Consider the following 15459-nt stretch of genomic DNA (forward strand, 5'->3'; position numbering starts at 1 on the left):
GTATGCCTCTTGACCAAAAATGATTGCAATTAACCCCCCTAGTTAAAAATAATTTTTTTACAACGATTTGAAAATTTTTAATTTTGTCGAAAAATTTCAAACCAACTCGAATTTTTTTCTCGAAAGTAGATAGGATTTCGGGGTTATGTCATTTCACCAAAAATGATTGTAATTGATCACTTCAACTAAAAATAATTTTTTCAAGACGATTTGAATTTTTTTTTTTCGCCAAAAGATTTGAGTACCTACTCGAATTTTTTTCTGGAAAATGAGTAGGATTTAGGGGTTATGTCTCTTGACCAAAAATGATTGCAATTAACCCCCCTAGTTGAAAATAATTTTTTTACAACGATTTGAAAATTTTTAATTTTGTCGAAAAATTTCAAACCAACTCGAATTTTTTTCTCGAAAGTAGATAGGATTTCGGGGTTATGTCATTTCACCAAAAATGATTGTAATTGATCCCTTCAACTAAAAACAATTTTTTCAAGACGATTTGAATTTTTTTTTTTCGCCAAAAGATTTGAGTATCTACTCGAATTTTTTTCTGGAAAATGAGTAGGATTTAGGGGTTATGTCTTTTGACCAAAAATGATTGCAATTAACCCCCCTAGTTGAAAATAATTTTTATACAACGATTTGAAAATTTTTAATTTTGTCGAAAAATTTCAAACCTACTCGAATTTTTTTTTCGAAAGTAGATAGGATTTCGAGGTTATATCATTTCACCAAAAATGATTGTAATCGACCCCTGCAACTATAAATAATTTTTTGTTCACGTTAGGTGCCTGCAGTTTGATCAATTCTGGTGCAATAAATCAGTCTCGCGTCAAGGGCAGTCGCGAGAACCTTGAGTCTCGTTATCCGTAGCAATTAATTGGCAATGGTGGAAACGGTTTCTTCCACGGGCGGGATACTCGCGGTCAGACGGGTAATTAGTCTGTACAAGGGGGGAAAGACCGTTTCAAGTGGTGTATATCCGCGGATGATCAGCCCCGCGGTCAAACAAAATGTTCAACGATCAATCATGGGCGAGCCAACGTGTCGGGGTTTCGCGCTCGCGTACGGCTTCTCTCGTTGCTCCCGCGGTACGTCAAATTGAAATGAATTACACGATGGAGAATAACGTCACGCTCGCGGAGTTTTCATTCCTTCCGGGCAGGTACTAGTTTCGTAATGGCCGATCGCGCGCGCTTGCCCGCGACTCCCTGCCTTCTCTCCCGCTCATTAGTCGCAGCGTCAAACCTTACAAGGTCGACGTAGCCTATAGTTTCCAAGGAGATGCTTAATGAATATACATCTCTCGGCCTTCTGAAGAACTTGCACGCATTGTCTCTACCCGTTTGCATTCCATCGTCCGTGACTGCGATCCCGAAGGCGAGGCCCGACCAAGCCAACTTGGCAACGACAAATCGAGAGTTCCCGCGGAGATTTTTCGCGATCGATTCTGCACCGAGTCTTCGCGGTCCTCACCGAGCACCGAGTTCCTATTTATAGGAAGGTACGATATACAAATTCCGAGACAGGGTCTGGCCAGACGATTAGACACGAACTGACCCGATGGGAACGATCCAATCAGACTATTTACAGTATTTGTCGCTTTTGGCTCTTCAATGGCCGCGAGGACTATAAATTGTTCTTCTCTTCGATTTTCACGAAGAACATACTCACGAAAACGTGTGTGCAGAAGCTTATTGAAAATAGCGTTACAGGGGTGAACGTAGAAAAGTCAATGTTTTGATGGATATCGATTGGTCAAAATGATATTCCGTACCAATTATTGATGCTTCATTCGCATTGCGATAGTTTTTTTTTTTAATATCGCCGAAGAAGAAGAGTAAAATGTCAGGAAAGGTTGGCACATACATCCAATGAAAGATACAACCCCTTTTGTCGAGCAATTTAACCCTCGAAGACTCCTGGGGTGACTCTACGTGTTTCTAGATTATTCATGGCTCGCTTCTCTTTTCTAAAAATACAGATCGCCGATGGTTCATTGTCCACTCGAATAACGCACCATCAGAATTCATTGAATTTTTTTATTTTACGTACAACTACTTGTTTGTCTCTGGAGACGCATACTAAATATGCATTTTGAAAATTAAACTCTCTAAACATGCATTTTATATTTAAAATTAGTAACACGCTACAAACGTACTTTCGAGACAATAAAACGCACTTTGGTGATCGTTTCTTGGTGCGTCGAACAAGTCAAAGGCTAAATTGCAACTGACGCTATCAAGGAGAGGACCAAAAGTGGAAACGTGCCTTTTTAATGCGTCACGCCTCGAGCCAAAAGGTCTCGAAGAATCATTTAAGAAATATTCACGCGTTAGGTGCAATTAGTCACAATTTTCGATGTAAATTGCAAGGGAAAATTGTCATACGTTGAATACTCATAGGTACAAATGTCATTCTTGTACGTTGTTAGTCCATCGTGTGAATACTTGTCACTTTCGAGCGTCGATTCGATAAAAAAAAGTCGTATTTTCACCTATGAATATTCATTAAGACAGAAACAAAGGGACGCGACTGATTTAATCTTTTCGTAGATATCCGCGAATCTATATCAATATTTCATACGATGATGATGTATTTTCTTTATCTACCATTTTATTGATCTATTTTCGAGATGGGTGCTCGAAAATGGCATGTTGCAACCAAACGTAAACATCTTGACGTCGAATATCTCGAAACAAATCGAGCTTCGCGTCATTCGATAGTTGGATCGAGACAATGTTTTAATTTTAGATCGATCGTTGCATTCGAGCACTGGCCATTGAATACGAGTCGAGCCAGTCAGATTATGAAATCTCGAAAAAGTATATGCGTTACATTTTACAAGCATTTTTCAGCACGAGTTCTTATAAATAAGTTTTAAAAAAATTATTTTTAACTAGGGGGGTTAATTGCAATTATTTTTGGTCAAGAGACATAACCCCGAAATCCTACGCATTTCCAAGAAAAAAATTCGAGAAGGTGCCTAAATTTATCGACGAAAAAAAAAAATTTCAAATCGTTGTAAAAAAATTATTTTCAACTAGAGGGGTTAATTGCAATCATTTTTGGTTGAGAGATATAACCCCGAAATCTTGCGCATTTTCGAGAAAAAAATTCAGTACTGGCGGAACTTTAAATGTTAATAATTTGTTAACGAAGCCTCCATCAAGAAATTGGTATTCTTGATTTTCGTCCTATTTTGACTTCTAGGATCTCCCATTAAAATTTTTCCCAGGGGGTGGCCGAACACCCTGTATAGTGCGCCAGTCGTTCGAATAATACTTAAGAATGCGTATCAGCGACCCCTACGTGGTTAGATTTTCAAACGATGATCGAATAGCGCAACAGGGAATCGGATGGTTTTATCGTACCTCGGAAGTATCAAAACAAAGAAGATCGAACGTGTTTCCTACGCTCGTAATGTCGGTGTCATGGCCACCGACTTATGTCATGCTGTTCCGCACGTGTGTTAGCAATGGAATCATTTTGTGCGTAACTCGGTGAATTGATAGCGCACCGTTAGAAATATCCGCGTTCGTTTCCGCGAACATCTGCTCGAAAACGCGTAGAAAATAATTACGACGTTCGTAGCGAAGTTCATCGAGGAAACCGTCGAATGCAATAATTTAGAATATATTAAAAAATTCTGTACTTTAACTCTGGAGGGGATTAATATACAATTGTGTTATTTATAAAACTGCGAAGATGTCGAATCGATATAAATAGCGAACCGCTTGCGAAATCGTCGAATATTTAATAAACTTCTAAGCAAGCTCGTTATGGAAAAATTACTGCGTCATAGATTCCAATTGTTTCCGAAGAATTTCTGCAGCGTCGATGAAGCAATTCACAACCATTCCATCGAATAAAGTGCGTGTTTAAGTTGGAAAATGTCTTCATTAACGATTTCAAAGTGCTTCTACTAGGCAGTTATCAGAATGTTCAAATTCAGTAAATATAAATTACAAAATATGTTCATCGATAATACAGTAAATTTGCATCAAGCTGATTAATTTATACGAATTACGAGACGCTTATTTGCAAAGGTAACAAGTCGTTATTTAAAAAAAAAAAAAGAAAAATTTGATAGAAAAACGTAAATCCGATCGATGTAAATTTAAAATGTCTTCGCCGCTAATGCAGTTCTAATCACAATACTTCTATCGGATCGCATAAATTACGGGGCAATTATTTTCCGTGCCGAGGAAAATGGTATTTGCACTACAATTTTCTGTGAATAAAAAAAAAAATAGAACAATATTCGATGCATAGTGCTGTTATGTCGACAGAACGAAGGAAGGCAGAATTAGAATGTATGACTCCATTGAATTCAGCAAATTACCAGACATTTGAATTACTAACACAGTACTGTATGGAGTTAGTTCCGCGGGACAGCGTTAAATAAATGCGGCTTAAAAACTGTTTTTAAGAAAGTTTTAGTCGGCACAAAAAAAAAAAAAAGTAACAGAATTGGAATGTATAATAGAATAAAATACGAATGTACTAATTTCACGATTTCACTTTCGTTAATTATTATTTCAAAGATAAATCTAGCGGTGAGAGAAACGAACTATAATTATTAAGAGTATGTAATTCCAGTGTATTTAAAAATTATTTTCAACAAGGAAGAAACAAACTGATTGGGAAAATATGATTGGTTAAATCGTTCAAAATTTCGAGGAGCATCGATGGTCGGTGTAACGAGGAAAGGAAAAACGAAAGAATTGGAACGCATAATTGCACCGCTGCATCGAAGCTGATCCCTCGTCGCTCGTTGTTGCCGGGCGCACGGAAATACGTACGACAGACATTACGGTGAACGTCAAGTTTACGCAATGTTATTACGTAAGACAGACGAACGTGTCACAATACGACCCGACGTCCCAGAGCTCGAGGAACAACGCTTATGTATGTACGTCGTTGGCAATGAATCGAGACATCCGCATCCGTGTCTGACGAGGGACGTCCCGCGGAAACGTTTCCCAATTTCCACGAATTCTGTTCAATTTCATTCGACGATCCAAAGTGGGAAACACTGGGGGGAAAATTCGACGATCTACTCTCTTCCGTGGCCATTCCTCGTGCGAATAAATTTAAGCAAAATTACATCGAAAAAATTCCCGAACAACAGGGGGTGGTTCGATAAAAAAATAAATAATCGATTCAAGATTATTTAAGCTGCGATCGAACGAAGAGATCGACGAATAAATTGCGAATAAATTTGGTCGTTCAAAGCGACCAAGTGCCCCTTGAACCAATTAAAATTTGGAAAATAAGGCTGGGGTCTCTGTAGTTATTGCGTCCACCATTGACAAGAAATTATTAAGAATATTGTGAGAAAGTCTAGTAGTAAAATGCGTATGTATTAATTTAAAATAATTTTGTGTAATATAAATCTTGAATTTTACGTATTGGAAATTTCAATTTATACCACGATAGTTTAATTTTCACGATTGATTTTAATTAGGACGATTTAATGCTTCAAAGAGTCGAAACGCTCGAATGGCCTGGAAGATCGACAACCCTCAGGACATCTGTCCTCGGAGACTGTTAATGGCAGACACACGGTAGAAACGGCAAACCGACACTGGTTGTTATGTATTCTCCTTTTGTACGAATTACGCAAATGATATGTAGATTTACGTAATTGATTGGCAGCCAACTAACGTAACGCGAGTTCCTAGAGATTTTCCAGTAACGATGAAACGCAACGCTGGTGTTATGCCTCTCGAGGTTCGGAGTTGGCAAATTATTCCACTCGGAACGACCACTTGACGATTACCAGAAGTCGCTTTCGATCTAGAGGATCCATGGACCGTTTCTTAAATATTATAAATTGCACATTTTTCGATAATACGCGAGAAAAGAAACACAGGCCTATAAAATATATCGCTGTAAATTAACTTCTGGGTCACTTGGTCGCAGGGGTCCATCGTCTCTCGTAGTTGCCAACAGAGGGACCGCTTCTCTCGCAAGCGCTCGACTACCCCAATATCCCGGCGTCCAAGGCAGGGATTTCAGATGATCGTTCATAGAAAAGTAGAATATCTTTCTATTTGAAATACGAGAGAAGTAGCACTTGAGGATTTGTTCTCTAGAAAATTGCAATACTACTTGGACTTATCGAATTATATCGAATTAAAAGAAATTCAATTATCTCAGAAACGAAGCCTCGAATGGAAAAGTGTTATCCTTGACTTTCGATTTGTTAATAAAATTACATTATTTCTCAATCGTTGGCACACTGAATAAAGGGTTAATATATTCGAATGGCTAATATGTCCGCGAAGTTGAGCGTAGAAAAATCTGTCAAGCAGAGAGTCCGTGTCGTCGATGGAAATTCTCGCTGGCCGTGCAAATTGCCATGTAAACGCAACCACGGAAGTTTTACGAACTTCGTCGGAAGCCTTGTCAGACTATATCGCCCGGTCGTAAAAAGATAGAGGTCGTCGCGTGAACGAAGCCAAACATGGAATTATTAAACTTAGTTTCCAACTAAAGTTTAGTGTAGATTTTTTTTTCTTGCTGAATGAATGCATCGAGGAAGTACGAAATAATTAATCCTCGTCCGTAGAGATTAAAATGGCGTCTCATTGGCCGCGGCAGTTGGGGTCGTCAAAAACTTTCCGTAACATCTTCGGTTTATTTCTGAACGTTCAATTAATTCTAGAAATTAGCACGTTTGTCGCGCAGTTCATTTATAATCTGTATCGTTTAATATTTTCCATTCAGTGGGCAGATCGCTGATTTATTAAACGAGTCGTAGATCCCAGTTATTCCGTTGCCTCTTGGTATAGTACTTGAAAGTATTATGCCTGCTGGAAAGTTCTACTCGCGCTTCGACGCATGGAGTTTTCCAGGATAGAGAATATCAATAGCTTGCCATACACGATTATTGACTATCGTTATATTCTCAACGACCATACAGGATATCCGCGAGTGGAAATAAGGCAAAACGAACGTAGGTCGACTACGAGCCTTTCTTCCCCTCCACAAAGTGACAAGCAAATATTTAACGAAAAACGTCGCATAAGTAATGATGGATTTTCTATTGCAGAATACGTGAGATCGTGTTTAATCTTATCTGTGTATTCGCGTCGTGTTTGTCGTCTTGGAACGATTCGGTGCGTCTGATAGTTAAATGTCGACGGTAGCTGGGCACCATATATCACTATCCTCAAATTACTCGTTTCAAAATGTCGTCCTTGTTCGTCGATACGAACTTGGCATTGATATAGTGTCTCAATTACGAATCTCCCGGGGAAAGTTCTTCTCTAAAAATATTATACAGAGTGTTCGGCCATCCCTGGGAAAAATTTTAATGGGAGATTCTGGAGGCCAAAATAAGACGAAAATCAAGAATACTAATTTGTTGATTGAAGCTTCGTTAAAAAGTTATTAACGTTTAAAGTTCCGCCAGTACTAAATTTTTTTCTTGAAAGTGGGTAGGATTTCGGGGGTATGTCTATTCACCAAAAATGATTGTAATTGACCCCCGCAACCGAAAATAATTTTTCCAAAAGGATTGAAAATTTTTTTTTCGTCGAAAAATTTCACATCTTCTCGAATTTTTTTCTCGAAAGTGGGTAGGATTTCGGGGGTATGTATATTCACCAAAAATGATTGTAATTGACCCCCCCAACCGAAAATAATTTTTCCTGAACGATTTGAAATTTTTGAATTTAATTGTTAATAACTTTTTAACGAAGCCTCTATCAACAAATTGGTATTCTTGATTTTCGTTTTATTTTGACCTCTAGAATCCCCCATTACAATTTTTCCTAGGGGTGGTCGAACACCCTGTATACGAATACACCACAGTTACTTCTATTTGTACACTATAATGGTAATTGTAAACGAAAAGAAACTTGTTTCTTTCGAATTCCTTCCATTAATTTTTGACGAATATTAGTTATTATCTGCGAAGGATCGATTACAAAACTGTTGTAACGATATAAACATTATACAAATCAAAGTTGCGCGACCCTACCCTAGTTTTACTTTTGATTTATTAAAAGTTAAACCCATTGTTCTCATTACCTCTGGTGTGCTTTAGCAGCTTCGCGGGTAAAACCGGAGCCAGTCTCGCATATAAGATAGCAACGTTCAGACTTCGAATCGTACACCATAATTCCGGCGAATTTCGCGCGGTCGTAAATCGCGGTACGCGCCGTCGCGACGACGTACGAACGGGAATGTCTTAATCAAATTAACGACGTAAGACTAGTTCAAATGGGTTGAATGAATCGTGACGCGTTGGTTAACAGGAACTATAGTGGAAGCACATAAATCTGTACGCTTTGAATGAGTTTGGTTGTCTCGTTCGAAAGTCTTAATGTCGGTTTAGAAGCGATTGCCTTCTGTTTGCGGAGTCTGAGTTTACCTTTAAAGTTAACGGTCGTTATATCAGATTGGACGTCCTTATATATCGGAGGCGAACGTCGCGCAATACCATTGGCAAATTCGTACAACGTTAGCGTTATCTCGTTGAACGTGCAATGGTTCAGAAGAGATTGGTCGTGTTTGGAATTTTTGGAAGCAGCTCTTGGGCGAAGGTTAATGGCAAAAATGGCTCGCGATCGGGTCAAACGTCTGGGCTGACGAAAATCCCGGTTCACGACTAGACGGCAGTAATACTAACGGCTCATTTCCTGGGTACCGAAACTTCTTGCGGCCTTGAACGCTTCATTTGGCCCCCAACGATCTATTAATAGCATCAATGTAATAAAGATCTCGGTCGTTAAAGTGTACTTGCGGTGTTCAACGAATTCTAACCAGGAAATAGCGTCGTTATGGTTATCCAAGACTTTGCCCTTGCTCGATGCAATCGTTAGCTTGCGTTCCCGTGTATTATTCAACCCCGTATTAAGGGGACAAACCACTTTGAATTAACTCCAAGAGAATTAACGCAACTCCGGACTTTAGCTTCTTAAAAATTAAAAATTGCACACGAACGCTTACGGAACCATTTTCGAATTGAGGAGACGAAAACCAAACCTGCCTGCTTCGTTTCATCTTTTAAAAACAAACAATTACGTACTATCGCCTAACGTGATTAAGTCAGCCACGCCCTGCACGCGCGTTAGTTGTTTATGGCTGGAGCGATCGAACAAGGACGATCAAGTGTAAATGCAAAGAACTGCTAACAAACAATTTGCCAACGGTTCCTGGAAAAAACAAACGAGATAATACGAGACATCGCGTTTTCCAACAACCCAAATTCTCCGTTCGCTTCGAGCACAGATTATAAATATCGAACGACAAACTAAGATGTAGATTTCATACAGTAAACACTTTGTCGGAGACAAACTGGTTTGCGGCTGACAAGTTTCTAATGGACGGCAATGCGCAATAAGAATTCGTGCACAGTACGTTATCTCGTAATCGGAATTAGTTACAGAAGGCTAACCTTCGGAGTGTTTTTTTAATTACACGAACAGCATCTGAAGAGCAAACAATGGCATCAGTCTATAAAGTCCTGAAAGTTTTTGCGCTGTTGGAAGTGGACTTTTACGATCTATAAAATACTGTCGCGTCGAAAAGGTAAAAAGGAAAGAAAGGCAGAGGAAAACCAGTGACGACACAAATTGTTCCAAACAATTTTGTCGAAATGTTAAATTACATAAAGTTATCCTTCCCAAATTCCCCCCGCGTCGCGAGATTTTCCACGGTCGTCGCGTCCTTTCGATCTTATCCGGTTATCGATTGCTCGAACAAAATTGCGCCGACCCTGGTTCCAGCGCGATCGCGCGCCTCGCGTCCGCCACGCGCGCTGCGTCTTTTCAGCGCTCGTAACAATGCATCCTCGGGTAAAAAGGGGAGGGAGGCTGTCGAGAGGCGATGGTCAAGGCTCTCTCGCGTTTCGAATTCGTGCCGCCTCGAGGCTCGCGAAATGTTGGCTAGAAAGAGTGGAAAGAGAGATTGCGGAACTAGAAATAAATCTTCCACGCGCGGCGGCGGCGGTCTATTCGCTGTCGTTCTGTGCGCTCGCGCGGCCACCGATGCTTGCACACGGATATTGTTTCGCGCGCGTGCAGTCAGGGCCACGGTGACCTTACCGCCTCCCTCCCTCCCTCCCACCCCCGTCCCTCGGCACCTCCCCGCCGCTGAGGATCCCCCTCCGCGTCCCGCCGGTCCCCGCGATCGTTTTGCTCCGTGGAGCACGCGGGGCGGCTGGCGGGCAAGGGGAGGGGCACGTGCCACCGATGACGTCACGCGGTGTGCACTGCGGCGCGGTGCAACGCCGGCGCCGGTTCTCGCGGCTCGAGATCTAGGTCCATGCGGAGGCGTGCGCGTCGAGCTGGCGTTTTGTTCTGCGCAGACGCAGCCCCCTGCGCTGCATAACGTTCCAGAAAAAAAAAAAAAAAGAAACGCGTAGGAGCGAACACCAGTATACCAACGCGCATTTCAGATTACACGAACGCGGAGGAATGTTAATGAGACCGTCCACTATATCTATTAGAATGCACGCGGCTCCGAAAGCTGGCCGTCGAAGGCTCTCGCCAAGAATACGCGGCTTCTTTTTGAGGAACACGCGACAGGGGGAGCGGAAAATCGCTCTTGACATATAGAGCACCGATGACATACAACCTGTCCTAGGTTCTAATGGATTAACTCGGTCCTGTATACTCCACGGGACCAAATGAAAAAAATGTTACGCGCACGCTTCTAGAACGTCCTTGCATGCAATGGTAGTTGGGGCGAAGTTTGGGTCGATCGAGTACCCCTCGATGATACGGAGGATATTGAGAGGGTGGTAGTTCCGAAGGAACGATTTCATTGGTAAAATTGAGTTATAGCAACGCACGCGCTAAGGAAGGACTACGAATGACTGAATCTATCAGCTGACGTCGAAGCTACATTCCTTTCTGACACACAACTACCAAGATAGACATAAGGAAATGCAGTCCACTGCGTTCGTATCGGACTCAATTGGTCGCTCAAGGCCACTTCCTTGACTGTGAAACATGCCAGATACGTCTATTTTTACGCCAAGCCAACTCGTCTCTCGTTTTGGAAGACAGACAGCTCGTACCTGTAGATTTTTGCTAATAGACAAGAGAGCAATCTCGCTAGTTAACTAATTAACGACCAAGCGACGATCGAATATTATTTTTGCACACATTTGAAAATTTAGAATATCCGATTAATTATCATTTGATCATATCGATTTCCTAATAGGTTTTTTCAACACGTTCATGCTTAATAATTCTAATAACAGACGAATTAAAGTTATTTGTAACGATCTGCGATTACAATTCTCAAAATATTTTTGAACTCAGACTGTCTGAAGTAAAATATTGACGTTATGGTTAGACGTTGGGATTCGATAATAAACCTAATTTATATGAACTACAAATTTTCCATACGAGAAGACAAATGAACTAATTTTTACTAAATTCTTACCGACACTGAAACTGGTATTTCGAACGAGTTGCCATATTGTATTATAATGGTTTAAGTGGAATCGGAGACGACGCAGAATTCGTAGCAAACATTACACTATTAACATAGTGTTCACGAGTGTCCAAAGGAATGGTTTATACCAACAATGGATTAGCAAAACAATAAATTGGTATCGGTTACACTGTGTGATTCATATGATGGAAAAACACAAAACAACAGCGTGTTTTGATGAGTATGTTTACGAGGATTACATGCGACGTAAAAAGCTACCAAGATGGCGACCGCAGTCTACTTGCGCTAGGCCCGCGCGACATCTTTCCGAGTCGATCAACAAAACCCATTTTCCTGTTCATGAATGACGGAAAGGCCAGATGACACATTGTAGATAAAAGATTACGTAGCGAAGGAAGGAGACAAATTACAATTTGTATAACCTACAATTTAATTATTCATTCTAACCACCTATTTGAAAAATACTTGACTAGTTGCAACGAATAGTCTTAGTCAGCATCCAATTATACGTTTACTTCGAAACGCTTTCGACAAATTCGCGATCCTCCTCGGCATGGTTCACGAAAAAGCTAGATCCATTAATAAACACTAACAATATTAGTTCATGCGGTAATTTACAATTACCAGTGGCTTGTGGTAGTGTGTATTATGTAATTTGTACAACTATCGTTGATACGTCGGTTTGAACAATAATTGGAAAGCGAGCGGAGTTGCTTTACAACCGATCGTACGAGTACGGCGCAGCCATATAATTATCGTAGCAACTCGACGTATGAATCATCGTAGAATAAAAATCTATAACCCCTGCTAGAAGGGAATAACCGTAGTAAATAGTAAGATTATAGCTCGACTACGTCAAAATGTAACGGTACGATGGTACACATTTTAAATTAAAATCCGGATCGAACTGGACAAGACCGTAAATGTTCCGAAGAATTGGAATTTATGAACGAAACGATGACTTTTCATTCACGGGTCTAGAAAATATTCTAGAGGGAGCATTCTTTGCGACTTCTCGGGGTATCGCGACGCCAAAAATATATCAACCCGAGCGAATAATGTCAATAACCTTGACAAAACGAGAAAATCGTCCGTGCAAAGTGTCGCGAATCGAATCAACCCCGGAGTAAAATCGTCGCTAATCGACACCGTTGGAGAACGAGAAGGGGACCTTGAACCGTTTCCGCTTCCGGTTGCGCGGAGCGACCGACGCAGACGAATTTCGTTGAAATCGTAGATCGTTGTCTAACGTGTCGCGATAACGTCAATGTCGCAGCCACACTATCAACGACATTAACGTTATCGCCTGGCGATTAAGGCGAACGATTTCGAGATAAAGGCGAGAAGGAAAGCAGACAGACGATGCTACGCAACCAGTGATCCCTCTGCTCGAACTTATTCGTGTAGAATTCCGCGAATACTTTTAATGCCGCCCGCGCCTTTGAGGTTAGGGTTACACGAGCGTCGAAACGACGTGGGTTTCTATGTTCTTCCTTGTCGTACAATTGAAAATAACCAAAACAAACGTAGGAACGCCGAGTCTTGTCTGTCTTCGTTGTTTTCAATTGTAAGATAAGCAAAAATATAAAAACTCACGTCGTTTCGACGCTCGTGTGCCCCTGGCTCGAGCTGACTTCACCAAAGACTAGCGACACCTTTGTAATTAGGCCGCACTCTGGAATGGTCTCGAACTTTCGAGACACTGTCGGTGTTTTATTTCAGAGAACGAGATAAGGGACACGAGCCCAGACTCGATCCAGACACGCCGAATCAGTAACATCTAAATACATATATTATCGCTAACCTTGTTTCTTCCACGTAGTATCTACTACCGATAATGTTTTCTGTTTTTGAGAAAATTCTCTCAACACTCTCAAGACTTGTGTCGACAGCTTTTAATAGATTCCAATTTATCGTTACTCGCGAATAAAAGCACGACTCTGGCTGCAGCAATGGCGGCGCGACCGGATTCGACGACAGCGAGAGGTTAGAACGGTGGCTTCGGTTCGCGAATCGTTTTCCCCTAGTCGATTCTTTCACCTGTCGGTGCGATAGGGAGCTCCCGAACGACCTTGATCGCCTACTGGGCGGATATCTTCGACTCTGTCAATTGGGTCAGGTGCGCGGATACTCTCGCGGAGCCAGTGAAAGTGGTCGCCTGGAACGTCGAAAATTATGTACCGCCACCTGGAGCTTGTTGCACGCGCAACCCGGTTGCCAGCTCGATGCAATGGCGGACGCCGCGCGAAGAATTCGAACGGTACTTTGACCAGGTCGCCGTTCAGCCGAGATGAATGAGACCGAACGAGACTTCGCGGTCGGTGAAAGTAGGAGGAACCTTCGGGCTAACTGGGTTACGAATGTTCTTCACGATCCCCGGGATGCTACTTGGCATTTAAACTTGGCCTCGGGAAAGAACGAGCATTCGAAAGTCGAGGGTTTTTGTACGAGCTCGAGCCGGAGTCCATTGGAATAATTGTCTCCGAACGTGGTCACGGTCGAACAGCCACGGACGAAGTTCATCGAGCTGCGCTCGAGGACCGGCCATCTTGAATTTTTACGATCTACGCGTTGCTCGACTACTCTTTCGAGGTTAGGATCACAAACTTTGGATTAAAAACTGTCCCAACCTTTTCAACGCACCAAGTTGATATACATTTTACGTTAAATAATTGACACGAAGGTTTTTTACGTGTCTGCTATCTTGTTAGTCATTAGTCACTTTTTTGTCGAAAGTAATTGCTTCCGTTAGTCACGATTACAACTGTTAATAATGACTGATGATTAGAGACAGATAAAAAACTATAGAATGTAGAATAATAGAGGACAATAATAATTCCGCAACTCATATTTACTTCGGTTTGATTAAGTCTGAATCATTCGATCAATTACGTATTTCCGTGCACCGAGCCAGTGTTAAAAGATTATCAACGTGGCACACGCATAAACATTTTTAATATCACTTTGAAAACCGGATAGAGATTTTGTGAAAAAGATGCAACTGTCAGAGACCTCGAAGACGACCTCTTCAGCATATAAATTACGATAAAATTTCCATCTTTGTAAAAATAAACTTCCATACGTCAGAGGGGAAATCTACTTTTTCCACGTGAAATTTTAGAATCTTAATTCCCTGGGTTTAAGTCACGACAGATTTACACAGCCAAGCGTGCCACGAGTCATCCAAATGGGTACACACAAGTGTCTCTGTTTTTTAAAATACGATATATTTTCTGAACTTTCTCGTAACGTCCGACTATATATTTTTCGTTTCGAATTCTGGCGAAAGTCGTGCGTGCAAAAAGTTCGCTTACCTGCTCGCTCTCGTAGGTGGCGCAGCTCGTGGGTCCATTCTCGATCGGGTCTCGATTCACTTTCGCTCGGATCTGAAAAACCATAAAGGGAGCGTCCATTAGCTGAGGCCTTCCTATTTCGCTCGTGGGGCTCAGCTCAGCTATTTTCGGACCCCGTCGGACCGTTTTTCCGTCGACTTGCACACCGACGCGCTCCTAAGTTTAGCGCACGGCGATAATACCCCAAGGTTCAACTTGTTAGCCATCTTACGAAATACCGAAAAACACCGCGCGCGTGTTTACATCCTTGGCTCGATCGCGACTTATGTCATCGCCGTGGGCTTGGCGCGGGTCTTAGCACCGGGGAATCCACGATCCAGATCCCTATTATCGTCAAAGGATTCATGGATCGTGAGGCCCCTCAAACTTGCACACAGAAATTTTACTTTTACAATCAGAAATTTGCTGTTGACACTAAAAAAAATCTTGGAGGATTCTGGTAGTCTTTTGGACAATTTATCTAAAAATGGATGCAATTAAAAGTTGCAACCACCTTTCAAAAAAATGCCTCTTGGATTTGGAGATCAATGACCTTTTAGTTGCTACTGGTGGTCGTTGAATAGTTATAAATTTTTAGGAACTCTATAAAATATATGACTACTGAATATTTTTTATTCCTCCCTTCTTGATTTGTCATCAATTTATGTCTAAAATTCCATCGTACACTAGTATCCTTTATTCTCTTTCC

The 15459-nt window shown here is 41.4% G+C and overlaps 1 protein-coding gene across 5 annotated transcripts in view; it reads right to left on the reverse strand.

The window, feature by feature from the left end:
* Positions 1-15459, reverse strand: part of Glut4ef (Glucose transporter 4 enhancer factor) — a 101601-nt gene that overhangs the window by 18180 nt on the left and 67962 nt on the right. For all 5 annotated transcript variants that reach the window (XM_076771275.1, XM_076771276.1, XM_076771277.1 and 2 more), the window contains one exon: positions 14733-14804. In XM_076771275.1, the coding sequence (XP_076627390.1) occupies positions 14733-14804 (72 nt within the window). The remainder of the gene's footprint in view (positions 1-14732; positions 14805-15459) is intronic.

The sequence above is a fragment of the Colletes latitarsis genome, chromosome 8 (genome assembly GCF_051014445.1).
Source record: "Colletes latitarsis isolate SP2378_abdomen chromosome 8, iyColLati1, whole genome shotgun sequence".
NCBI classification, from domain to species: domain Eukaryota; kingdom Metazoa; phylum Arthropoda; class Insecta; order Hymenoptera; family Colletidae; genus Colletes; species Colletes latitarsis.